Source organism: Xyrauchen texanus, chromosome 4 (genome assembly GCF_025860055.1).
Source record: "Xyrauchen texanus isolate HMW12.3.18 chromosome 4, RBS_HiC_50CHRs, whole genome shotgun sequence".
NCBI lineage: Eukaryota > Metazoa > Chordata > Actinopteri > Cypriniformes > Catostomidae > Xyrauchen > Xyrauchen texanus.
In genome coordinates this window covers 7,145,711-7,173,341 of record NC_068279.1, presented here as the reverse complement: position 1 = coordinate 7,173,341, position 27,631 = coordinate 7,145,711, and the positions used below count along the sequence as shown (strand labels likewise).

The following is a 27,631-nucleotide window of genomic DNA, read 5'->3' as shown; positions in this document are numbered from 1 at the left end:
ATATGCTAATTTTTGGAGAAGGACCTGTATACTCTGCTAGTGCACATGCACGTTATTTTGTTTTCCTTAAAGGCAACTAAAAATGTCAATTTACGCAAATATAGCCCCAGTTTTTTGCTGTTAATTTCAATAAAGCAAAATTCAAATATTTTACATATACTGGTTGGGAATCACTAATCTAGTTATCCTTACTCCATTGTTAAAAAATCTGAAAGGAATGCTAATGGCATTTTATTGTAATTCGGAAGGATTCCTAAAGGGCTCAAATAAGAATCCTCCATAAACGAGACAAAATACTACCAAAAAATGAAATGATCCATTAGGATCTTATTTGATTTTAAATGGATTCTTGTTTGATCCAAATATAGAAGTAAGTCTTGATTCGAGCAGTAATAAGTTGCAGTTTTGAAATATCCGTGCACAGGATGAAAATGCCTGTTGTTTGTGGTGCAATTGCAGTTTCGGTGCAGTAGATGGAGACGGAGTTTAATAGACCATAAACAGGCCCGTGGTGAACTGAAATTATCGTCCTCTTATAATGTGTACTAACTTCCTAAAAACAACTGTTGAGGAAGAAATTTTGTCTGCGGTTTAGTTGAAAAAACTGTTTGCTTATTTTACTTTTTTAGCAGTAGCGAAACTAACATGATCATTGACAACCATTATTTAATACCGGTCACTAATAGCCTAATGATATTTAACAAATATTCCTATTATACACGAGAATGTTTTGATTTTCACGAAGGTAACATCCGGGCCTTCATGCTGTTTACATCAACCACGTGTTCTAACAATAGGTGCTGGTGCGCGCCCCTGCCTCGAAATGGGCACGTGTCTTTGCCGGTAGCGCGCATTATCGAAAACAAGCGACATGCTGTGAGCGCGGGTATGCGTTTGTTTGGTGCATGGAGCCCGCGCTGATTGGCTATTCGGGCGAGCTCTCTCGGCAGCTGATTGGTTTGACGTCAACGATCCTCAACCCGATTGGTTGTCATGTCCGTGGAAGGGAATGTCGTCATACTAATCCCATATTTTCTTCTTCAACATGTTCGACGGGAACGTTAATGCGGATGGTTTCAAAACAAACCGTTGCGATCGTTTTGCGAAGCTGCGCGAGCACCATTTGAGAAATTAATTGCCGGTGAAATTTCGTGCGAGGAAATATTAAACTTCTCCTGGGTTTTACATAGCATACACCTTGACATAAACATAATCGTATTTGTTTTAATTACGCATTTCTTGTAGGCCTATATATATATATATATATATATATAAATGCGTAATTTAATGGTTTGGACAATTACTGACACTTTGTAAAAAGCTATATACATTTGTTGCATTCTTTAAAAATTGCAATATAAAAACGGCATAAATGGGCTATTACGCAGCTTCCCTAAACCGCTTATTGGGCTATGATTAATTTAGTTTTTGTCGATGCATTTGACGTTCGAGGCTCGGAAAAGTAATCGCGTGCTTGTGTAACCTGCACAATATTTGTGAATGAAAGAGGGACAGATCTAAATGTAAGTGAGTGAGTGGGCGCACATTAATAGCGACCTCCGCCTCGACGTGACCGAATCACAGTCTCATTCAAAAAATCCGCAGAGTGGAGAGAGTGTCAAAGCGGAAGAAATATGAATAGAAGACTCTAAACAACGGCAACAACATCAGCATCATCTGGGACCGTCGTGCCACATGCGGGCATCACAGCGCTCCTGAATGTCAAACCCTGCAGCGGGGAGAAACATTTATCCACTTCCACCCAAAAGGTATCGCATTGTGCATCACTTAGATTGTATTGTATTGGCTTGTCTATTGCATTGCATATAGGTGTGATTTCCCTTAAAGCCTCAGCGAAGGTCACATTGGAGCTTTGTTTAGAAATATACAGAACCCTTAAACATACTATAAAACTTAAAACACGAAGCAGTTGAGCTTATCAATTGGTTTGTATTTCTCTTATGAAGAGGTATGCCTGGTAGCCTAATAATTAACTAGTGAACAGCTTTACTGTGAGTTGCCATGGCGCGGTGAAAGTGTTATAAAATGGGACGCAGAATGAAAACATATGACATCATCAGAAAAGTGGCGACGCGACAGGCTTCCTTGTTTAGCCGAAGACTTAAAAATATTCAGCCGCATCATAGTTCGCCTCTGAAACGATTGATAGATAATCGTTGGAGTACGTCTATGTCACTCGGTAATTCTTGACCTTTTTTTTTTAAAACAAGATGTCCATGAATTTGTTGACAATGACATGCATGTCAGTGTACTGTAGACTACGGAAGTTTTAGCAATATCTCCACGTCGATGCATTGCATTAGAAGTGTGCACGGTTATTTGAATGTCAGGTTGTTTTTCGTGACAAACGTTTTATTTTAGTCGTGCTCTTCACTTATTATTTATAAGGCGTAGCAGATGCTCTGACGCATAAAGATGGGGCCGTTTCTTTAATGGGATCAGGGATGGACGGGCTGTGAAACCCTCATAAACTCTTGACAATTTATTTAGCAATATGGAAATATGGCTCTTTATTTTACATGAATAATACGATTATATAGCGTGTGTGTGTGTGTGTGTGTGTGTGTGTGTGTAATCACTGACATTATAGACAAAACTTCTAAGTGTTGCTAATTTAGACATGGTTAGAATAAGGATAGTATAATAAATTAACATATTCTTGGCTAAACTAGTTATTGATTACCAAATGTAAATATTTTACTTTAGCAATTTTATCTTTCAAATCTAAAATATTTAAATCTAGTACCGTTTGTTGTTATTTAAACACGGACCTTACAACTCTCCTTTATTTATTTTTTGGTAGGGGATCTAATTAAAACATGCTATCGAAGTCATGTAATCTTTAGGTTACCGTGTATTTATTTACACATCCGGGATTGTTTTCACGCTGAAGGTTGCCCCTCCCCAGCGGCAGATTTATTGGATTATTCGCACGTCAATCAGGCGACGCTCCGCCCTCCCAGTGACGTCCCCAACACAAAGCATCGAGTCTTTCACAAACACAGAGTGCAACAAAGACTAGAGAAATGTGCAGCTTACCTACACACAAAAATATCAGATAGACTCAGTTTGAGACCTGCGAGACGGAATCTACAACCGAGACGAGACAACAGAAATCAAAAAGATAAACAAAAAAAAACATACTTCGGAAAAATTATATTCAGCTTCCCCATAGAAATTCTATGCAAATCTTCGCATATATATCAATTCCAGGTGGTAAGTTGAGAGTTTGCAAAATAATGTTGTATTTATACATGACAATATCATCATTGTTGTACATCAACTCAGCTCAGTATAATTATTTTCAAAATCTTTTTACCTGTCAGTGGGAAAATGTTGAACTGGTTGAATGCATGCGATTGTAAGTTATTAACTACACGTAATAAAAACACAAAGGGACATTTGTCAGCCTAAAGAGGCACACATTTCATGCTGCTATATGAATATGCAAAAATTAAACTTTTTTTTTGTACTTTCGCTCTGCACTTCCTGGTTTGATCACAAGCGCGTGCAGCAGAGCCTTTGTTTTGTATCCATGTTGGTTGCAGAGTTTCTTTGTTGTTTTCTCTAAAAGATCCCGCTGACAAGATTCAAATTGCACCTTTTGTCACTGTTGGTCCATTGTTGTCGTGAACAAGAGCAACTGAATTGGTCCGATGTACATTTTGCTCTGTTGTTTGTCACTTTGCAATTAAAGGAGACAAATTGATGCCTATACTTTGTACTAAACATCGGATTGGATTATTGTTATTATACAAGTGACCACACTTTAACGTGTCCATTTTGAGTCTTTGATGGATTATTTGTTATTTTGCCATTTTTTTTCTTAACCCCTAATCCGAGCACGTTATAGTCGTCACTCTCTCATAATTAGCGTTATCCTTTCAGGTTAACACGCGCTCGTTGGACCCCTTTGTTTGTTCCTATGCTATTGATCTTCCTTTATGTTAGTTGTATTGTTAAATCTTAAAATTACACGCTTCTTTTGTATCTGTAGTATATGCATTACGGATTCAACAATTGGAGAAAAAATAAAAAAAGGTATATCGATTGAAATTAACCTGCTCATGGCATCATGCATGAAATGTAGCTTAGGCTATCTGTTTCAAAGCTTGTTTTTGTGCATATTTGTTTGTCTAAACAGTAGAATACGAGTAAATATTGTTAATCTCTTGCCTTGTAACATTTATGCAATTAAAAGCTATCGGATAAAAACATTCAACACGATGACAGTATAATGTTTACAAGTAAACAAGCTCTGATTTCCACCGAGACGCGCTCGCTCTAGTTGTGTTCTCGAACTTCGCGTGCGCGCGCCCAAGGAGGCTGAGTGCGCGCGCTTTGTTGGTCGGCATCATGGTTGGCGGAAGTGTCTGTGTTTTTCTTTGCATACAGTGTTTTTGGCCCCTCATTAGCGTATTATACAGTTTCCTGTTATTTGCTGATTTGTATGTGCGGTCTGCGTGTGAACTATGAAATGAGAAACGCTAGAGAGAAGCTGACAAAAATATAAAAAGTCCAGAAAAAAAAACAGCTTCGTGACTAAAATAACATAATTTTTCAAGTCTACAAATGTCTGAAAATTTAGTTTTGTTTTATTAGGTTTAAGTAGTTTTGATAATTGTGTTCATTTAGGGCAGGAACTGAAACTTTTACTTTATATTATGGTCTGTTCTCACCCAAAACAGATGGGATCACTTCAGAAAACATGGATTAAACCACTGGAGTCATAGGGATTGTTTTTATGTGCTTTTTGAAGCTTCAGAGTTTTAGTAACCATTCACTTGCATTGTATGGACTCACAGAGCTGAGATATTCTTCTAAAAATCTTCACATCTGGGATGGCATGAGGGTGAATAAATGATGAGAGAATTTTCATTTTTGGGTGAACTATTCCTTTAAGTCTAAATAAAGTAGTTTATTGTCCAACACACAGTATATCAGTGCTGAATTTCCAATTTACAAAAAAATAATGTGGCATTACCTTGCTTGGTACAGTGATTGTATATCAGATCTGGCTTAACCTGTCAGATGTGAAGATGAAATGGTTATTTTTGCTTACTTTTATCTGATTTCAGCTGCTTATTTGCTCATGATTCTTATTTTTGCAATTCTTGGACTGATTTCTTTCATGTTTTAAATCTTAAAATTCATTTTAGAGGACACGTTAACCTCAAAAATGTTATTTAGGATGGATTATGTTTAGTTCCATGAATAATGGCTTTCTCTGCCCTCCTTTTTATTTGACCTCTGTCTCTTTCCAGGTCATATTTTCTCCCGTGGTGTCTGTGTGGAGCGTACCACACACCCACTCCACAACAACGACGGCTTTTGCTTGTATCTTCCAGTGTTTCTTCTGTCAGCAAGTTCAGCAGAGCTGCAACTCATCCAGCGCCAGCCCAGAGGAACCCAGTGAGGAGCACCACAACTGTGAGATGGTAAAAATGACTAAGTCAAAGACCTTCCAGGCTTACCTTCCCAACTGTCACCGAACCTACAGCTGCATCCATTGTCGGGCACACCTCGCCAATCACGATGAGCTCATCTCAAAGGTTAGTGGAGAGTCTTAAATGGGAAGTATGTCATTGTTTTGATGTTGAAAGCTTTTTCCTGTTCCAACTTAATATGCAAAGACAACTATAAGTATGCCATCGGTAGGTTGATTTCCCTTGAATGGAGTAAACTCTGGCTGTGTGGCACTTTCAAAACATTGCTGTGTTTGTTTGTCTGACCAGCCAGACAGCAACTTTTGCTCAACCAATGGTGTGAGCTTAGGGTGGGGCTAGGGATTTTATTGATTAACCCATGATCAATTAACTGTCATTAATAATTTGATCCATTAAGCTTTTTGCTGTTGTTGTTATGATGTCGCTATAGAAATAAAAAATACTTGTTGATCGTCAATTAATCAATTTCAGAACAAATGCATTTAGTAATTATGCCAGCTGATGTTGAAAAGACTGTCTATATAGTCATCCACCACTAGAGGGTATGTGCATGTCACATCTTGTCCGCAACACAGAATAAAAACCCCACAGATGCACATTCGTCAATTCCTCTCTAGTAAAGATGAAGCAGGCTCAATGTAATCCGCGTTGGCGTGATTCTATATAAATGAACATTGTTTTCTGCATACACTGTGTGTTTAAGTACAACATGACAACAAGCACTGTTGATCCACTGGTCTCCATGTTTTATTCCAACCCACAATTATGTCTGTGATCGCGGGGAAAGCACAAAGGTACACTCCCCTTCACCAGAGAAGCGGTATATTTGAGATGCGGCATGGTATGATTTATAAGCAAAACAAATAAGTCCAAAGGTCCTAAATATCCCACAATCAATCCACAACATGAGTATATAAGTATATAAATAAAATAATCTGTAATAATAATATTTAAACAGTAGGAAGTCTTTAACTTCCACGACAATCGATTATGAAAATGTACATCCCTATGTGGGGGTATCTGTTTTTTTGACCAGTGGCACATGGAAAGATTGTTCAGGAAACACGTTTGAAAACAGTTGTTATTTTTGCAATTTCCATTTGGTGTCGCTAGAGGAAAAGAAATGACAGACTTTACCGTTAACTACATTTTTAAGTAGTGTGACATTAAGTTGTTTTTAAAATATGTTCATAATTATACTGATTATAATGATCTAAAACATATTGCCCCTTTACTGACTACAGTTTAACTACTATAAATGTATATGTACTATGTAGCTTGTAGTTTTGCAAAGTTAAAAAATATCTTCCCCAACAATGCTCACAAACTGACACACACAACTCTGAAAGTGTGACAAACACATCAACATTCAGAACAACATCTGTAAAATTATTGTTTCAGGGGGCCTTAGATCACATTGTGTCTCAAACACAAGCCCATGAAAAAGTTTTACCGTTCCCTTGCAACATGCAGCCAGACACGTCTCTGCTTAAACTCATGTTGAAGCACCCATAATAGGTTTACCAGCTTAACTGATGCACTGTTTTGTTTACGGTTAACAGTGATACCACACCAGGCACTTTGTATCTTGTTTGGTGGCTACAGCAGGATATATTTGCGCAGGAGGCACGTGCCATTCTCCCAGATGGCTAATCTGTTAATGCTGCTGAAAGTGATGATTCATTTCCCAGTTTGCACTGTCAGAGTCAGAACTGTCAGACAGAAGCTTGCTGGTGGCTAAGTACAGGTGTTTCGGTGTACCTGTTTGCACGCTTCATTATTGGTTTCTTGTTTTCCGTGGAAAAGAATTTGAAAGCTAGGCATGAGTTTGTATTAGCTTCCTCATTGTTGAGGGAATTGCATGTGCCTATTTTAATATATAATATAACATATAAGAGGTCGATTGATAGTGGATTTTGCAGATAGAGATAACTAAGGTGGTGGGAAAGGCCGATAACGGAATCGACCAATAGTTTTTAAAATCGATTTATAGAATGTAAAAAAAAAATAATAATATTCTTTCCATACTATAAAGGGCACAGGCAAAGAGTCCTAAATGAATAAAATCCCAAATGGAGTTTGTTCAACCAAAATCCCAAACATAACAAGAAACAAAATTCTGATTTGGTGTATAACGCCTGTAGAAGTAAAGACACATCCCGTATCTTGCACATGCATTTAGTGTGGACAAAAGATTCAGACATTTACCTGAACATTGCCGCAAATCAGGGCTGGACTGGTAATCTGGCATACCTGGCATTTTCCCGGTGGGCCGATGCATTTTGGGGCCAATCGGTGGTGGACTGGCCATTGGGAGAACCAAACGGTCCGGTGGGTCGTCCACGATACGGGCCGAATGGATCGTGATAAGCTAAAATGAGCCGGCGCGTTATGCAGAATGGAACACAACATGGCACCGCGCGATATGCAGAAAAAAACAGCAAACATCAATTTGACAAATTGGATGTATGTTGTACGATGGGAGGGAGGGTTGGGGGAGGGGGCATTTATTGATAAAAGTTGATTCCATGTTTTCATGTGCTGTTTGTATTATTTTGAGTATAGAATCAATAAAATTGTTAATTGACAAAGATTTGGTGCATAACTTGGGACTTTAAAGTATAAACAAGCCTGAAAAACACCGGGAACTGAAATGACAAAAAAAAATGGCGCAACTATCGCCATAGATTTTTGCAGGTAATTGACTGTTGCCTGTTATAGATTGTATTGATATGCAACGGTGCAGTATTTAACTGGTGCAGAGCCGTATTGTATGAAGATTACAGTGGCCTTAAACATTCTGCTTATCATTCACCTTCCACACAAGAAAAAAAATCTCTACAGGTGTGGAACCAGGGCTGGACTGTTAATCTGGCATACCGGGCATTTTCCTGGTGGGCCGACGCACTTTGGGGCCGATCAGGGGAGGACTGGCTATCGGGAGAACTGAGGGGTCTGGTAGGTCAGCCGCGATATATGTTGAATGGGCCGCGATAAGCTAAAATGAGCCATTGCGTTATGCAGAATGGACCACAAAACGGCACCGTGATATGCCGAAAAGGACAGCCCCTTAAAAATCCCTTATTATGGTTGTGTAGCTTTTAGCTGTTAAGAACAGGTCAATTTGATTAGGACACACATTCCTTCTCCCAGATTGGCCACCATCGCAGCTACTTGTCAACTCTGAAATCTTTCCGTGATAATACAGTCTGTCTTGATATGTTTATTGTGGTGACTCCCCCATTGAAAGCGTGTGTCATCCTTCTAAAGCTAAGCCATTCTTTTATAAACACTGAGGTAAGGTATCAAGGTATCTTTTTTGCATTATGCTGTCACAAGGCTGCCAAGAATTGGAGCTAGAGGATTAGCACACCTAGCGCTATCCAACGAATTGCAGGACTCGCATGCTGAAATTTTGGATCGGCATCAAACATTGCTGACGGAATGTGGACCGTATTGTGGATGGGCTCGGCTAAGGCTTTGCTTCAGCAAGTCATTGTGAAGCACCACATTGGCTCATAGACAGATGGCCCATCTGCTGCAGAGATGAGACACCGGGTGGTATTTTTCTACATCAAGATCTTGAGACTTTAAGCAACGTCTAGTAGGGTTCTCTAGTTATTTGTGTAGGGAAATCTGTATATGGTGTGCCTACAAATGTATTCATAAGTTCTTGGTAGAAGTTCATATTCACTCTGTTCCAAAACCTAGTGAGCTGCCCTTTGAAGGCATCATATCTGGCTAGGCGAAGGTTGTTCCAAATGGTTGGCAGCATAGTTATGTCACGCATTCATTTAGTAACATTTACGCCTCTCATTCACACTAGAATGCCGTTGTGCTCCACTGAAAACAAATAGTTTAAAAACGATTAGTGTGGATGTGCCCTAAGGGGCCGAGTGTGTTCTTGCACTAGAAAAAAGAGCTAGAAATACAGAAGAAAGCTGGTGTCTCAAAATGTGCTCTACAAACGCTGAGCTTTTGTGCGAGACACTAAAAAAACAATGTCACACATCTGCCAAAGATGCCCGTCTACTACATTTGTACATGGAAAAACAATTGAAAATAAGAGGAGACGGACGCAAAAACGCTTTCACTGTTTTGGACAGGTTCTTAGTGAACAATGCTTGTATTCTTCAAAGAAAGGGCTATCCCAGAAGGCCTTCTGTCACACCCAGTGAATAATAAAATCAAAGATGGCAGATGAAACAAAATGTTGATTATAAATATACTTTATATTTCACTTAATAATATAAACAGCATTATATAAAAAAAATTACTAGTTTACCCAATATTTGTTTGTGCCATATATTTTCATGCTAACTAGCATGTTAGCTTAGCAACATGCTAACACGAACTTTACTGAAATCAATCATCATTATTCAAGTTTGTATGACTTTTGAAGTTTAAACCAGTTAATATAAGGGTCCTCGGTTTGTATGCTGTCATATAAGGCACTTGCCTATACAGGCAGTTAAGAGTCCATTACCTCACTATTTTTGGAACTGCACCTACTTATATTGGTGTATATTTTACCCTTTATTAAATAGAGTAAAAAGAGAGATTGGGAGAAGACTGGGATCAGTGTGACCTCGAGCCGGGACTCGAACTTTGGTCGCTCGGGACACTACCGCACCATCTGTCTGAGCCCTGCCAACAAGGCTACAGCTCTGGTGGGTTAATGGCTCTGATCCATTTTCTTTAACTACTGAGGTAGGAGGAGCGCAGAGAGCTTTAAAGTGGATTACCCAAGTCCCTCCATCAGAGTTTCCCACAATCAGGTAGTGATTGAAAGGAATTAGAACAAACCCGGCATTGACTGCAGCTTGTCTCTCAGCCAGATGCCTGTGATAGGAACAGTAAATAACCCACTTGTTCTGTTTTAACAACAGTAATCTCAGGTTACATTAAAAGAACCAGCAAGAAAGGGAGGGAAGTTAGTCAGTTAGTGCTGAACGGGTCTATAGCCATTAGATAAATGACAAAGTCAGGAAAGAATGGGTGGTTTTGTTTTCAAGCCAGCTGGAGAGATTTAGGCTTGCAATCAAAATCAGCTTGCATTGGGTGCAGGAAGAATTGCAGACATTTAGCAAATCTTCATAGATGTCTGCTATTTAAAGTTCTCTGGTTGTGGAGAGAATGGTTAGATTTTATGATGTGATCCAGAACAAATAAATGCCATAAGACGTCTGACTTGCGATTAAAGTGATAACACAATGCTTCATGCTCTAAACTTCAATAGTTCTGAGTGCAACGTTTTCCGAGATATAGTAGTCCTGTGTGTCATATTAGTGGGTCATATGAAGTAAACTTTTCTGGGGCTTAATGTTTAACACCTTGTATAGTTCCTGTGCTAAAAGGCATAGTATATAGCATTCATGTATACGTATAGCATAGCAAACTACTACTTAAATTGCAGGAATCATAGGTTTACCTTGGCCCCCTCACAACCACATTGGCCACAGCAACTTGTGGATCACTGATTGTTGATTACATAAGTTACATTTTTAAAACTCGCAACTGATGCAAAAAGTTGAATTAAGTGAAAGTGTGTGTTTTTTTACGTGTTTTGAGCAGTTCCCTAGTATTCAACTGGATACGCTAAATGTGAACACCTGTAAAAGTGTATATACCCTTAATAGAAACTTTGCATTAGGGTATGCACATTTTTTTTCAGTCAACTATTTTTCCCCCCCATAAATTCAGACACATTTGAAGGAATTTGCAAATGTTCTCCTTTAAGCTTTTTTTGCTACGCAACATTAATAAATTTGCCCTAAAGTCCAAATCACCAGTTTAGCACAGTTTATATAATCTGCAAGTTAACCTAAAGAGCATTGCCATAAGTCAAATCCTTAAAAAAAGGGTTAATTAATTTCTTAAAAAGAGAAATAAGTCCCATAGTAAATATGAGTGAATTGTCAGATCCTAGTGATCCCTTGTGCATGGTTACAGTAGTTGAAAACCAAGCAACGTTTACCATAATATCCTTTGGCCATGTCAAAACCTTAAAGAAAGATTTAAAATCTAACTAGGAATTAATTATGTTTGATGGGAAATTCTGAAACTTATATTGTGTATACATTTTAGACATTAATGGTAAACCAAGAGCTTACATAAAACATTATATTGGACACATAGCAATTGGCTAAGGTTTAATTATAATAACTCTTATACAATAATGAGCAGTTGTTTGCTTATTTTCACTCCACGTTTCCCATGACAACAGCACACAGCTTTTGTCATTATGACATAATAATAGACGCAGGTCTCTAATTAAATCTTGTTGGTCTGGCTCATATGCATTCTCTTTTACCTAAATATGCAGCCATTACCCCTCTCATTCCCATGTGCATTATGCATTATGCCATTGTAGCTATAGCCAGATTTACTTGTCCCACAATGTAAAACGACACAGTTGGGGGCCTCTCATTGTGTCAATGCCCCGATAAAATTACTAGTTTCCCTTCAGCTCTTGCTGTTTAGACACTCCTCTTAGAAGAGTGCAGACAGTCGCTGTGGCTTTAACAGTCTTTATTAGGCTCGAAGCTCTGTACTCAGGTCATCTGCAGTGGAAAAGTAAAGCCGATTCACTCCTGTCCCAGCTCTTGTGACCAAGGTTGACAGCTGGTTACCAGGAGCATTTTGGCCTACATCCAAATGCCTAAACCAACAATAATCATGCATTACATTTGTAGAAAATTCATAGATGTATACGCATAAGTGCATTGTTTCAATACATCTGTGAATTTTGATGTTCCAAACAATATGACTTTCTTTCTTCCATTGAACACAAAGGAGATGTTTATTATGTTAGCCTCAGTCACCATTCACTGCCTAACATCTCCTTTTGTGTTTCACAGAAGAAATTCATACACATTTGGACCAAGATGAACATGATATAATTGTTATTTTGCAGTGAACTATCCCTGTACGTTCTCCCGGAAAGCTTTTCTAAATTTAGAAACACCACCCCTTCTTTTTAACCCATCTTTTTAGTTGCTGTCTCAGAGAACTCATTGCTCCATTCATGAGTATGTCTGTGTAACCTTTAAAAACGGATTTACTACTCTAGTATGCTCTTACTAAAAACAGAGCAGCTTTTTATAACTTAAGTCCCCTTATGTATGTATTATGTATATGTAATATGTAATATTTATGTATATCCCCTTATGTAATAATAGTATCCTCTGTGTATTATTACCCTCACAGAGTGTCATTTATTAGTAGTGCTTTCTAAGACAGGCATTACTATTGCTTTTGCTAATACTGTAATTTGGTTTAGGTACTTGAACAAACCCCTAACCCCAAGTATTCAACTTTGTGTGATGGACATTAATAAAAACTCTAATTGTGGGGTTGTTGAGGAGAGATGTGTACTTTTCTAAGCATTTGGACTTTCAGTTTTTCACCCAATTGACAATACAATAGTGCTGTGCTTTTCAAAGACTTTCTAAAGTTTTGCTTAGTTCTTAACTTTATTAAGACTTTTTAAGTCTCTCTCTTTTGTCTCTCTAGTATGTAGTGTCAAGTATAGAGTGTTCAAGCTTGTTGTCTATCCTTTCCATTGATGCTTAGCAGTGCTGTCGGGCTGAAGGAGTGTATGTCTGCCCTCTAAACACTCGCTAGTCTGGGTTGTTTGTAATCTTCGCTCTAGTCCGTGTTAAAATAGGGTGTGGTAAGGCTAAACAGGTTAATACATCTAAAACCTTCTAAGAGAAAGAGAGAGGGATAGAAGAAAGTAGAGTGTGGCCAGGAAGAGATTAAGGGCACTGACAAAGATGAAAGACAGGACATGGACAGTTTAAAAAAAACAAGACGCGTAACATTGTAATTCTCTCTTAATTTAATCAAACTCATGCCATCCCAGATGTGTATGACTTTCTTTCTTTGTAGAACACAAACGAAGATTTTTAGAAGGATAGTTAAACTCTGTTGGTCCATACAATGCAAGTGAATGAAACTTTGAAGCTTCAAAAAGCTCATAAAGGCCACATACAAGTAATCAACACAACTCCATTGGTATAATCCATGTCTTCTGAAGTGATCTAATTGATTTTGGATGAAAACAGACCCAAATATAAAATATAGATCTTGACATCTGCAGACTCCTTGGCATCCATGATTTCAAGCTTGATTACAATTCCAAGCGGCATCTAGCGCTCTACACATGCGTTAAGCACTAGGAAGTGTAATCAATCTGGAAATCATGATCATGCCTAGAGACTGCATTGGCAAGATGTATAGTAAATAATAATTTGAACTGTTCTCACCCAAATTCGATCGGATTGCTTCAAAGAACATGGATTAAACACAACACTGGAGTCAGATGGATTACTTTTATGTTTCCTTTATGTGCTATTTGGTGCTTCAAAGATTTGGTCACCATTCACTTGCATTGTGTGGACCTACAGAGCGGAGTTATTCTTCTTAAAATCTTAATTTGTGATCTGCAGAAGAAAGTCATAGACATCTGGGATGGCATGACTGTGAGTAAACGATGAGAGAAATTTCATTTTTGTGTGAACTTTTCCTTTAAAGTCTGTCAAAAAAACTGAGCAATGTATTGATAGTGCCACAAGGAAAAGAGTGTACCCTTTTTTGGGGGGAGAATCAACCAACGAATGGCTGACTTATAGTTGTCTGCATATTAATGTTGGAGAAAATATTTTAACAGAAAAAATGACATCACTTTTAACCACTTAAAATAAAAACAACAGATGCAGCCCTGTTCTAACTCCTGCCAGTGTGCCACTCTGAGATGTATCTTCTTTTTTTTTTTTTTTAATGAAGACAAATCAAACCGCACCTCTGTTCCTTCAGTCTCAGCTCCATGTGTGGAGCTTATTATGTAGAGTGCAATAAATATGCTCACATTTACAAAAAAGAAACATTGTTGCATATTTGCACGCACATATGCTTGGACCCATTTATGAAATGCACATGTTGGCCTGCGACCAGAGCTTGGCTGCCAGAGCACAGTGTATTTTAGGCCGACTTTCCATGAACAAATACACACACACACACACACACACACACACACACAGTTTGTCAAACACAAAACCATAAACGCCCACACACACTGCAACATTTCTTTTAGTGAATATTCCACAAAAAAAACATGTTTGAGTGTCCAAAATTGTGTGTATTGAGCATGGGAGAAGTCTGATCTTAACGTTATCATTCATATATTTTTGTTTCTTTTTCCATCTCTCAAGTCATTCCAAGGCAGTCAGGGACGAGCCTACCTCTTTAATTCAGTGTAAGTATTAACCCTTGATTCAGTGAATCATATTTACATCAATGATCTATAACATATATCTTGTTCAGAATTAGGGCTGTGCCTATACAATCATATGTGATTACTCATGATATTGTTAAATGCAAACACTGAAATCAGTGCTTTATTGGTCAAAAGTCAAGCGAATCCACAGATTCATAATCTCCCATGGACACACAGGGTTTTAATTGTAATTCAATTATTTCGTATTGAATTGTGGCATATGTGGCATACGTATCACTGGTAGTTCCCTCGTAATTTGCTGTTGACTGCTGACATTTTGGTATCGTGAAAACACTATAAGGAAGGCACAACTCTTTATAAAGCTATTTATTAGATTAGATTCAACTTTATTGTCATTATGCAGAGTACAAGTACAAGTACAAAGACAACGAAATGCAGTGTAAAGCTATTTTAGAACATTTATTGTGAAACGTGCTACACACATAAATCAAATTGAATTTTTGTGGGTGACACCTAGCCCTCTTCTGAATGCTCTCATCAAACGTTTACCATATAATTGACTAGAAATGCAGCAATCACTGATAATGAAATTAAAATGTAATTAAATCCATCTGAGGTGCATATGCATGGAAATAGCTGTTTTGCATAATGCAAGGGCTGCAGGCCTAAACATAGCATAGCTATCTAATGATGTGAGTTGATGATTCATTGTGTTTACGAATTGCACTACCAGTGCATTTAAGCCACCGACGCTGTGGTGTGAGAGATTTTAAAATTATAAGGTCGAGGTTTAGTATGTTTGTGTTAGTGAACTGTAACTTTCCTCTGGAAATCCACAGTATACACCGCAGTACACAGGAGTGTTAAGATGTGGCTGATTTAAATTGGTTGTCATGGCAACCATATAATTTTCAGTTTCGAACATAAATGCGAGGATTTTCTCGTCAAAGGAGAGTCCCTTGAAATATATTGAAAACTCATATATATACTTTTATGAAAAGGGTATTGTTAAGACTCCGTAGACTAAGTACACTAATCTATACTGGATACATTTATTGACGCAACATAATTAAATACAGGTCACCTACATTGACCTTCAGAAAACAGATTTGTCACATGTCAATCATTATGTTGACCTTCAATTGTCCTCTTTTTCTTCAGTGTGAATGTCGGTTGTGGTCCAGCAGAGGAGAGGGTTCTTCTAACAGGTTTACATGCGGTGGCGGACATCTACTGTGAAAATTGTAAAACCACTCTGGGCTGGAAATACGTAAGTTTCCACCTTATAAACTCTCCTTTCGGTACTGTCTCACCCTCTGTTAACGTTCAAGATTTTAAATGGCTCCAACTGCATTTTAATTACATCACAATACAAACTGTTTCACGTTTGAAGGTGTTGCAGCTTGCTGATGTGGTTACTAGAGTGCTTGTTCGGATGTTAACTAAACTTGCAGTAACATCAGTTGGCTAACCTGATCCCTGCGCGTGTGTGTTTTTCGTGTGTGTGTTTCTTTATTTTTGTCCACTGATATCTTGTTACATAGTAGGGGTCTGTGGGCCAGTCTGTATTAGCATCCTCTTTCATATAGTTTAGCTCAAAATAACTATACAGTATGTGCTTTTGATCGCAGCTAAATTGGGACGTAATTTGTAGTTAAGTGTTTGTGCTGTAATGTTATTTTAGGCGATTTTAAACAAGCAGATACTAAATAATCGTAGTGGCAACACTTTATATTAGCTTTAATTAAAAAGTCATTAACAAACACTATAAAATAAAATAATGCTTAACAGATATGTAATGTACATTCAGATATTTTGAAATATCATGAAACTTTATTCATATTTGAATGTACATTTAACTGATCTGTCAGGTGTTATAGAATGTGTCAACAAAGCTTTATAGGAACAATTGCTATAACTCAACAATGAAGATAGTTTTTTAAATATTCCCAAAACGATTCAAGGACTGTTATACAGTATATGTAGTCAGATTTTGACACATTGAAACAGACAATTCTGCTGTGCATTTTAATGGCATCTTGCAGTACTCACAGTATAGCACAGTAAATAAAATGTCACTTAAAGTGCAAAATTAGAACACCATTGGAATTTATTTAAATAAAAGATCTATGAATATTTCTCAAATCAAAAAAATAAAACGTGAGTTAAATATTTAACCAACTCTGAGATTTTGCCGATTGATACTTTTTGGCAAAGGACAACAATATGAACCCGAATTGTGAGGACTAATGTTGATTTTATGACCTGAGACCTGATGTCTCAATGATTCGATCATCCTCACTTGTCACTTGATCAGTTATCTTAATTTTCAGATCAGGTAAAATACGCAAATTTTTGTTGTACTTATTATTGTTTATTGGGTGACTAATCATGTGTTGATTGTTTGAATCACGTGATCTATAGGCACTAATCGTTTGTATTCTGTGACAAATCACGTTTGTGAATGTAGGGTGATGACGTCATGGAGATGCTGTCTGTATAAGAAGAGGGTGGTCATGTTGATTGTAGTACACATTGCACCAAAATGTCTGTGTATATTCTATCTTTTTCCCAGTTATATGAAATAAAAGTGATAGAAGTGTACTATCTGTGTGCAGATCATCACCTCATTGTATAATTAATTTAAATATATATATATATATATATAACAAATGCTATAGACAGTGTTGGGTAGTAAGGGATTTACCCATGGTTCGAATTACGTGGGAGCCAGTGGGAGCTGAGCTCCCATAGAGAGAGGATGAGCTCCCATGAAAGCAGTAAAATCATACACCTGTGGGAGTCTCTAAAAATCATCAGCACCATTATTTTAAATTACAAATAAAGCATTTTTTCCTTCAATATATTCCTTCAATGTTTATGTTAACCCTTTTGCACGTATGATCGATCAACACCGGTGTGATTAGAACGGTCAGTGCATCACGTGATCAACTGCTAAATTCAAACGTGCTTTCGCGCTTTGGCTGGCGCTGAGCCAGAGACAGACGCGCTCAGTGCTGCTGTCATGTATCACAACCATAGACAGATCAACTGTTCTGTGTTTTCAACCACATAATGTTTATTTTAGGTTTCAGACATTTAAATACACATAAGTACTAGCAAAAAATATTTTGAGTTTGTAAAATACACACTGATGTCTAGGGAAGCGGCAATAATAATCCTTTCCATTAACGTTACGTTACAATAAGACACGTTTTCATATCAGATACACATTGTGTAAGTAGCTTTACATTTTACTCTATTCTTCTCCCAGTTCACCGGCCACTTACTTTCATGTATTTCGTGAGAAGTTGAGGAATTGACGCGTTGTAAAATGACATGGCGCCGCCCATCGCACATACAGCTCAACTAACTTAACGCGATCGTTATAAAGGCGTTTAAACAACAAAACACATCCACTTGCACATATTTGACAATCGGAATATCAGTGTTTCGTGTTACAGCTAACACATTTGTGAATATTTTGTATAAAAAAGGAAAAATGACGTAAAAGCAGATCATCATTGATTCAGCGCTGTGTTGTGGTTGCGCTGTGTAACGTGACAAGCGATGATGCGTCACCATGGAAACATTAAAGTGACAGGTTCTAAATAACGGTCACATAGAATAACTCACGCTGGGGGATCAGTTAGAATATTTTAGAAATAGTGTAAAGTTCAGAACCAGCAACCATGCCACCAAAAATAAAAAGACTGCTACCAACATCAGGTACAACTTTGGCAAAATTCGGGTTTATTTCAAAAAAACAAAAAACATCATCAGAGGACAGTCTACTTGTTTCTATACTCCTGTATTAATAAACATTGAAATCAAAAGAATCAAGTGCAGTGTTAAGCAATTATTTATCACACACACCACGCCTGCTTATAGGCTACTTTTTTTTTTTTTAAGAGACCCCCACAAAGATGAAATCATAATTCGAACCCTGGATTTACGGTAATATGGATTACATCATCAGATACGTGAATTGAGTAAATGGACTCCACACCAAATTGATGTTTGATTTTGTGACGAATGTTTAATAAAAGCGTGTACTAAGTGTAAATTCGTACTTAACAGTTAATTAGATTTTTATATAAAAAATGCAATAAGTAATCCAGAAAGAATCAGATTAAACTACATAATCTGTAATCTAAAAGATTAGATTACTTATTACAATTTTAGTTGTGTAATTTGTAATCACCACAACACTGGGTCTACAGTACAAACACATTCCGATGTGCATGCATAGCACTGTTGATGTTGACATGCTGGTGTTGTTGTGTTACTGTATAATGTTTGTTATAATGTAATTATATAATGTTTGATTTAACGTTCAACGATTTAACGTTGATATAAAATGGATCGGTAAAGAGCAATGAAATGTATCCAAAAGAACTTTCCTAATTGCAAAACTTGATGGAATGAAAATGTAATCCATCAAATGATTTTGTTATTTTATTTTTTCATGAAGATTTAAAGAAATTGATGTATCTCTACTTTGGAAAGCAATAGAAGGCTATTGTGTGAATATATTACTAGACATTTTTAGGATTCTCGAGCTAATGATGAGAAAGTTAAGGTTACAATTTTGCAGTCTTATCTGTTTTCTTGTTACTCTCCCCGAGTAAACAAGCACTCTCTCCTATATTGGTTGGGAGGGATTTTGCCCTCGTGGCTCAAGCTTGTTAGATTTCAAGTCTCTACATGCTTTATTACAGTGTTTAGGTTGAATTGATTCCGGAACACTGATCTCAGACCAGTTTCTCTGTGCTTCCATTACCAAGGTGATTAGACACTCAGTTGTTCCAGGAACAGTATTTAAGAGCAGCTCTTATTTCAGGCTGACAGAGTTGAAGCTGGAATTGTAGTATTCAGATCTTGAGGCAAAAGGGGGCGGGTAAAAATATATTACACTGACTGTATTACAGCAACATTTTTACTTCTGTAACAACATTTAACGTACTTGGGCCTTCAGTGTTTAATCTTGTGATGGAAAGAAATAATTTCTTACTAGGGATGCTCATGAGTAATCGATTAATCGAGTACTCATTCAGCTTTAAATATAAAACTAGTAAAACACTATTCGAAAATTGCAATTTGATTTTCCGGTAACACTTTAAAATAAACAGTTAACGTTAGTTAATGTATCAGGTATCACAAACAAACAATGAACTTTACAGCATTTATTCATCTTTGTTAATGTTAATCAAAAATACAATTGTTCATTGTTAGTTCATAGGGCATTAACTAATGTTAACAAATACAACATTGGATTAAAAAAATGTATTAGTAAATGTGGAAATTAACATTTAACTAAGAATAATAAATGCTGTAAAAGTATTGTTCATTGTTGGTGTTATGTTGTTAACTAATGTTAACAAAGGAAACCTTATTGTAAAGTGTTACCCATTTTCCTTGGTGCCTTTGCCCATCATTGGTAACAATGATACAGCTTCTCTTACCTAAATCTTGCCATTACAACCCAATGCATTGGTTGGCGCAGTGGATGCATGACTTTAAAAGAATAATTCACCCAACAAGAACATTTCAATGACTTAAAGTGATTATATCTCTTCAACACTTCAAATGTATGTTTCTATGTCAAGGTATCTGCAGGTATCAGCTCATCCAATTTAATAATTTTTAATACCCTTTTCAAGACATTTTCAAAAATATTTAAGGCTTGCTCATTACTTCAATCACTATTGGGGTTAATACATATATTTACCCACCACTAGATGCAACATGAAGTCACATTAAAATGATATCACATTCTGAGATTAATTTGCTAGAGTAAAGGGCTGGTTTGATACTGTATGCATGCTATGAGTATTTCATTACATATGCTTATGTTCATTACTAAACACAAGGTACCTCGACTGGATGTCACTCCATTTGTTTGTTTTTCAGTGCACTCATTAAGGCTCTTGTAAAACATGAGCACATATGGCCCTGCATTATTGACGCTACCAACAAGCTTCTTCTTGATTTAGACCAAATCGAATTATATGTGCTGTCATGCCGTCATGCACACGTGAAACTTTTTGCTTTATCTGAGCTATATTTTTGCTATATCTGAACATTGGTTGAAAAAGCTGGCAAATATCTTCGTTCAACCTGAATGAGTGATGCATTAGCACTTCAGCCTGCAATGAATCAGTTGCTGTTTATTTATTTACACCAATACAGCAATTCGGTTGGCCCAATAAAAAGTAGTATTTACCAACATATATTTTTACTAAAACATTTTTGAGAATTAACATTATGTGCCATAATTACAGTACAATTTCACTCACTTTATTGAAACCCATTTGAATATTATATTATTAATAATCATTGTGGGTTCCTTTTCAAGTTTTTTTTATAATATACAATTTAATTAATATAATTTTAAGGATTAGATATGCTTTTATATAATCACAATATATTTCTGGAGTATTTACTTCACCTTCACTTGGATCTTTTATTTTAGCAGACTTGGAGCCTTTATTTTGGCGGAAAGGGCAGTGTTTATTTAACTGTTTACATGGTTCCTCATCTTAAATCTGGTTAAACACTGTTCTCTCCTTTTCTGTGATACTGTGTTACATTTTTAGATTTATACAATAACTTGGCTTTGACTCAGGCCTTCATAGAACAGCACCCTCTTACTTTAATTCACTCCTCCAGGTCTATGTCCCCTCTCGCTCCCTGCGATCTAACAATGAGCGACGCATGGTGGTTCCATTGCAACGTGTCACAAAGTCACAGACGATCATTCATATTCTCTGATCCTCAGTGGTGGAAAGTGCTTCCACCAGATATCTTCAGATATAGCTGTCTTTTGTTCCAAATTGCATATAGACTGCATTTAATATGTAGTTTTGCCATTATCTGTGTAGAAGATATTAATACTCCTCTTCAATTATTTGTATTTTGTTATAAAAAGCTTTTGAATATAAAGTAATTTTACCATATTATGTGATATCCTAAAATATTCTGTGCTGTAAAATATTTTACTAACTTTTTACACTAATTCATGTGTTTATTAATTTAAAAATATTTTATTTAAATGTGGGACTTTTATTTTGAAAAACACTGGCATCTCGTCTCACTAGGTGTGTTCGACTTCATGTTGCGCTGAGCAGACCGGTCGGCGCTGGACTTGAAGCAGTGCAGTTAAAGTGTCGGTTAAAAATACTGTCTGACTTGAACCGGTGCCACGGTTTGCCGTTGAAGTGCCGCGAGAGCGATTCGAGAGAAGCCTTCTGCAGTTGCTCAAGAGGAGCTGCACAAGCTTTGAATGAGGACACCGCTCATTCACGATTGGCCAGACTCGCAACGTGACAACGGTTAAGCTGCGTTCACACTGCCAGATGCTTTGTCGCTGCATGTCGCTAGTGGTGTGTATGGGGAGTCTAAACAGTTTCTTAAAAATGTTTATGATTATTAAAATATTAAGATCACGTGAGCTGTACATCTCTCGTATTGGCTGTCGCTCCCGAAAGTCGCTATTCATTTGCATAAATGAAAAAAAAAACGTCTCAACTTTGTTGCAATCACTCTCTGAGACTACTCGTTCTTTTGAGTCACATAAAAGATTTGTTCAAAATGAACGAATCGTTCATGAACGACCCATCACTAATATTTGCATTCTGCCTTGTGTCAGCCTTCTGTTTTCTTCTCTCTTACTTTGTGTGCTCACATACTGTGATTTAATACAACCGAATTCCCATTAAAGCGGTTTTAAAAAAAGAACAACAGAACGAGTATGAAACAGTGAGTGAAACGACGCCCATTAAGACTACATGTTTTCATTCGTAAGGTTTTCATTCAACCTTACGACCCGTTTTTTTTTATTTATTTTTTTTAAATCTAATGTTGTTTATGCATAGTACACATTTTTTCGTGAGAATAAAGGGTACAAATGTGGAAGGTTGAACATAAATTCTAAATTTCAAGTAATCGATTGCGTGCGTGCGTGCGTGTGTGTGTTGAGTTCACTACAAAATTACAGTTGCAACCTGGCCATAGCAAAAATTATTATTTTAAATGGGCTATATTCTATACTTTTGTAGCTTTTACCTCTAAAGTCCACTTATAATGTCAGTCAAGGGGCCTTTTTTTTAAAAAAGTGGTCATCAATATAGTTTTGTTGTTGTTGTTTTTGTTTTTTTGTGGCAAATTCTAATGCTTAAATCTTGAAGGAAGCAGAGTGCATGAACACCACACAATATGTAAAAAATATATATATATACACTCACCTAAAGGATTATTAGGAACACCATACTAATACTGTGTTTGACCCCCTTTCGCCTTCAGAACTGCCTTAAATTCTACGTGGCATTGATTCAACAAGGTGCTGAAAGCATTCTTTAGAAATGTTGGCCCATATTGATAGGATAGCATCTTGCAGTTGATGGAGATTTGTGGGATGCACATCCAGGGCACGAAGCTCCCGTTCCACCACATCCCAAAGATGCTCTATTGGGTTGAGATCTGGTGACTGTGGGGGCCATTTTATTACAGTGAACGCATTGTCATGTTCAAGAAACCAATTTGAAATGATTCGAGCTTTGTGACATGGTGCATTATCCTGCTGGAAGTAGCCATCAGAGGATGGGTACATGGTGCCCATAAAGGGATGGACATGGTCAGAAACAATGCTCAGGTAGACCGTGGCATTTAAAAGATGACTAATTGGCACTAAGGGGCCTAAAGTGTGCCAAGAAAACATCCCCCACACCATTACACCAACACCACCAGCCTGCACAGTGGTAACAAGGCATGATGGATCCATGTTCTCATTCTGTTTACGCCAAATTCTGACTCTACCATCTGAATGTCTCAACAGAAATCGAGACTCATCAGACTAGGCAACATTTTTCCAGTCTTCAACTGTCCAATTTTGGTGAGCTCTTGCAAATTGTAGCCTCTTTTTCCTATTTGTAGTGGAGATGAGTGGTACCCGGTGGGGTCTTCTGCTGTTGTAGCCCATCCGCCTCAAGGTTGTGCGTGTTGTGGCTTCACAAATGCTTTTCTGCATACCTCGGTTGTAACGAGTGGTTATTTCAGGCAAAGTTGCTCTTCTATCAGCTTGAATCAGTCGGCCCATTCTCCTCTGACCTCTAGCATCAACAAGGCATTTTCAGCCCACAGGACTGCTGCATACTGGATGTTTTTCCTTTTCACACCATTCTTTGTAAACCCTAGAAATGGTTGTGCGTGAAAATCCCAGTAACTGAGCAGATTGTGAAATACTCAGACCGGCCCGTCTGGCACCAACAACCATGCCACGCTCAAAATTGCTTAAATCACCTTTCTTTCCCATTCTGACATTCAGTTTGGAGTTCAGGAGATTGTCTTGACCAGGACCACACCCCTAAATGCATTGAAGCAACTGCCATGTGATTGGTTGATTAGATAATTGCATTAATGAGAAATTGAACAGGTGTTCCTAATAATCCTTTAGGTGAGTGTATTTTATATATATACACACACACGTATATGTTATGGGTGTATATCTTAGCCTATGTAAAACTCTTCAGCCATCAACATCATAAAAAAAAACATTTACTGATTTCAGAAGTCAAAAGTGTTCATTTATTTTTACTTTCTTTAACAGTTTGTGGTTTGATATTATAGATTTGTGTGTTTGTTTTTGTCTGTTACAGGAGCATGCATTTGAGAGCAGTCAGAAATATAAAGAAGGCAAGTTTATCATCGAGCTGGCTCATATGATCAAGGATAATGGCTGGGAGTGACTTTAACCTACTTCCTCTGTGCTCAGTGACCTTCAGGCTGCTCTGTCGTGGACTTTGCCGAGTGACACCACACTTGTACACGCACACAAACAAAAAATGCACAGGCACGCACACACATCGCCATCTACCTTGACACAACCAGACATCTCTACCGGCTCATCGCAAAAACTCAAAGGCAGAGTTGATGGAACGCAAACAAAGACTTCTACGGTCACTGAAAGACCCTATGGGACCTTTTCCGGGATGTACATTTCAACACTTTGGGATTTAAACCTACTCCATACTGGTTTCGGTGTGCTCGGCCTTTGTGTAATCGCTCATGTAAGCTGTCAACAGTATCCAGAAGACACGGTCTCACTTTTTATTTTCTCTTCTTAAATTTTGCTCTCTTTGTGAATAAGCAGGAGATGGTGACGTGTGTGTTTTAGTGTGGATACGTTTTGGCGGGAATGTCAAATCCTTGGTGGGACTGATGTTACTGGTTAGCATTTTTCTCCTTCTCCGAATCAGATGTTTCGATTGTGTTCTTTTGATTTCATGTTGGGATAGCATCAGACACGATTGACCTGACATGTTATAAGAGTCAGGGTTTGTTAAGGGTTAGGGTATGTAGCAGTATATCCGGGGAGGGTTTTAGGCAGGGATGCAGCATTGCAGTGTCATGGCATTTTGTATTTATGACGATCCCTGTGTTTTATCTTATTTTATTTCCGATTGAAATGTTTTTTTCTTCCTCGGATGATTTCACTGTGCAACTCGGGACACTCTGGTACAACAGTGGCGTCTAAACCCCTACATGAGCTTTAGTTTGTCGTTTGGTGCTTTTTTATGAGATTACTCAAACATACGTCTGTTGGCATTTGTGGCAGGTTCCATTTTTGCAACTGTACTACATGCGAAAGGTTTTGCTGTTTGGATGCACTGGACATTTTGGTGAAAACTGCAAAACCAGTGTCCTCTGGGCATTGTTTGTGTTAAGTTTTCATAACCCCCAAGTTCACGCCAAATAACGATGACAAGATTTTACTAAACTATTGTTGATGTTATTATTACAATCTTGTGTATGTTCATCGATATGTGTAATTTATGTGTTAAACCACATGTTTGAACATGCACATGCATGTTAGCTCTGTGTTTTTACAAATTATGTTTAAGGCATACTTGAATGCAGTTATTTTGTTTGCACTTTGCAGAGGCCTTGTTCATGGGTTTAGAGGCAAAAGTCTGTCCATTGTATGGCCTTTTTCCATTGATAATGTAATGATTGTATTAGATGCTTTGAATGAATTTGCAGGGTTGGGTGATTGCTGGCTTGATCGTCTCCCTCTAATTAAAAAAAGAAATCTGCTGCTTTTGCTTTCTATCACAGACTTTTAGGCAAACCTGTTCCTTAACACACTAGTAAATTTGTCCGATTTGCTTTGCGCATCGAATTGAATAAAAAAATCGCCTTTCAAAGAGGAATCAAAATACCGTTACATGATTCTTTTGCTGCTAATAGAGTAAATGCAATCCCGAGCATTCACTTTAAATTTCTTCTGCACTTTACCGGACCGTCTGAGAGCAGCATTCTTTTTTTTTGTGTAGCTTTTATCTCCACCTCTTTGCCTCTAACCAGCATGAATCTTGTGCCTCTTCAAATGAAAAAAGAAATCCACCATCTCCTATGTTGTGCGGTGCATGACTCAGAGAATACCCAGTACATCTACTGGAGCTTCAGAATGATCTAGAATAAAACAGGAGCTTAAGAGAACATGGAAAGGAACCTCACAGAATCTATCCTGTCGAAATTCTATACAGAAATGTATCCAGTATTTTTCATAGTTAAAGATGTTATGGAACAGTGGTTGTTTTCTGCAAAGTATAAAAAAAGGGGGCGGGGCTTGCTTCCTTTAGAGGTAAAAGAGGGGCATATATATATATATATATATATATAATATGAAGTTTTTGTCGTGTTTAAAGGCGGGTGGGATGGTGGGCAATAATAGATTGAGTGGCGAACCCTCAGTTAGCGTTCATCACCAATGACAAGGTCAGTCCGGTCACATGACCTTTTGAATTTGTCAAATACAATGCAAACGTTATAGTTGAGATATCTTACTTGAAAGAAGATACAGAGTTACAGACAATACATTGTCCCTGTCACACAGTTTTGTAAATAAAGTAACATATTTAATGTTTTATACATATTTCTACTGGGTTAGTTTCTCTACTCCCTGACTTGAAGCACTTTTGTTCACCGTACCTCTGGCTTTATATATATATATATGTTTGTGTGTGTGAATGTGTTAATGAGATGAATGTGTGTATGTGGATGCATGTTCTCACTTATTTCCCCTTTGTTTATTTGTAGCTGGTTTTGCCGTTGTTCCTCTGTGTTAGTTTCCTTTCGACACTTTTTTTTAGCTGTCTCGCACAGCTTTTTTGATGTGTGCTATCTTAGCTTTGTATTTTATTTTTTTTAAGTTGATTTTCCATTCTTTTATAGTTTCTTGTTAAAAGCTTCATAACAGAACGTCTGCTGGTCATGTTTTAGTTTCATGGTCAGTGGTGAGCTGGATTCACCTGCCGAAATTTCACAATATAAGCATCGACCCAGACCATTTTACAAAAACAAGCTATCCATAAGTCTTTCAGAACAAGACCGAGGCCAGTGGTGCAACAAAAAATGTCATTGCTCAACTGAAATCAATTGCTGCGAGCTTTGTCTTTAACGTACAGTAATCACTTGGTCCAACCAAAAAAGCTAATTTGTGGATTCTCTGACAACCAAGTACTTTTGATTTATTTTGTGTTTTGATCATCGGCAATACGTGTTTCTTTTTGATATTGGCTGTTGACAGATTGTTTACTTCCCTTTTTTGCTTTTTCTTTTGGTGACTGGATTCAAGCCTTTGTAGAGCTGTTTATCTACAAAATTTGTCATTTAAAAGACATCTAGTTTTAAGGCAACAATGGTATGCAAAGGCAAAGATTGTAAGTTTGCAGTTATTTTCTTAAAACTGTTAAATCTAAGGTCTAAAGCATGTTGTATTTATAATGGTCATGCCCGTTTTCCTTGTTTTTTTTATTTAATTTTTTTTCTATACTTGATTACATTGCTTTGCATTCTGTCCTAAAGTCACATTTCTCTGTTTTCACTGTATTGTAAACTATCAAATATTACAATAAAGCTT

General features: G+C 37.4%; 2 protein-coding genes across 3 annotated transcripts in view; one reads left to right on the top strand and one right to left on the bottom strand.

The window, feature by feature from the left end:
* Nucleotides 1–1,062: 1,062 nt before the first annotated feature.
* Nucleotides 1,063–27,631, top strand: LOC127637038 (protein yippee-like 1). Of its 2 annotated transcripts, none has more exons than XM_052117897.1 (5): nt 1,063–1,769; nt 5,286–5,573; nt 14,684–14,727; nt 15,871–15,979; nt 24,366–27,631. In XM_052117897.1, the coding sequence occupies exons 2-5, from the start codon at nt 5,457–5,459 to the stop codon at nt 24,453–24,455; spliced, it is 360 nt and encodes a 119-aa protein (XP_051973857.1). In that variant the 5' UTR covers nt 1,063–1,769; nt 5,286–5,456; the 3' UTR covers nt 24,456–27,631. The 2 variants fall into 2 exon arrangements, with proteins under 2 accessions (XP_051973857.1, XP_051973849.1); XM_052117889.1 differs by lacking the exon at nt 1,063–1,769 and adding an exon at nt 2,766–3,237.
* LOC127637025 (RING-type E3 ubiquitin-protein ligase PPIL2-like) overlaps nt 11,309–27,631 on the bottom strand; it is a 101,074-nt gene continuing 84,751 nt past the window's right edge. The window contains exon 20 of the mRNA XM_052117870.1: nt 11,309–12,129. Coding sequence (XP_051973830.1) covers nt 12,003–12,129 — 127 coding nt within the window. The 3' untranslated portion in view covers nt 11,309–12,002. The remainder of the gene's footprint in view (nt 12,130–27,631) is intronic.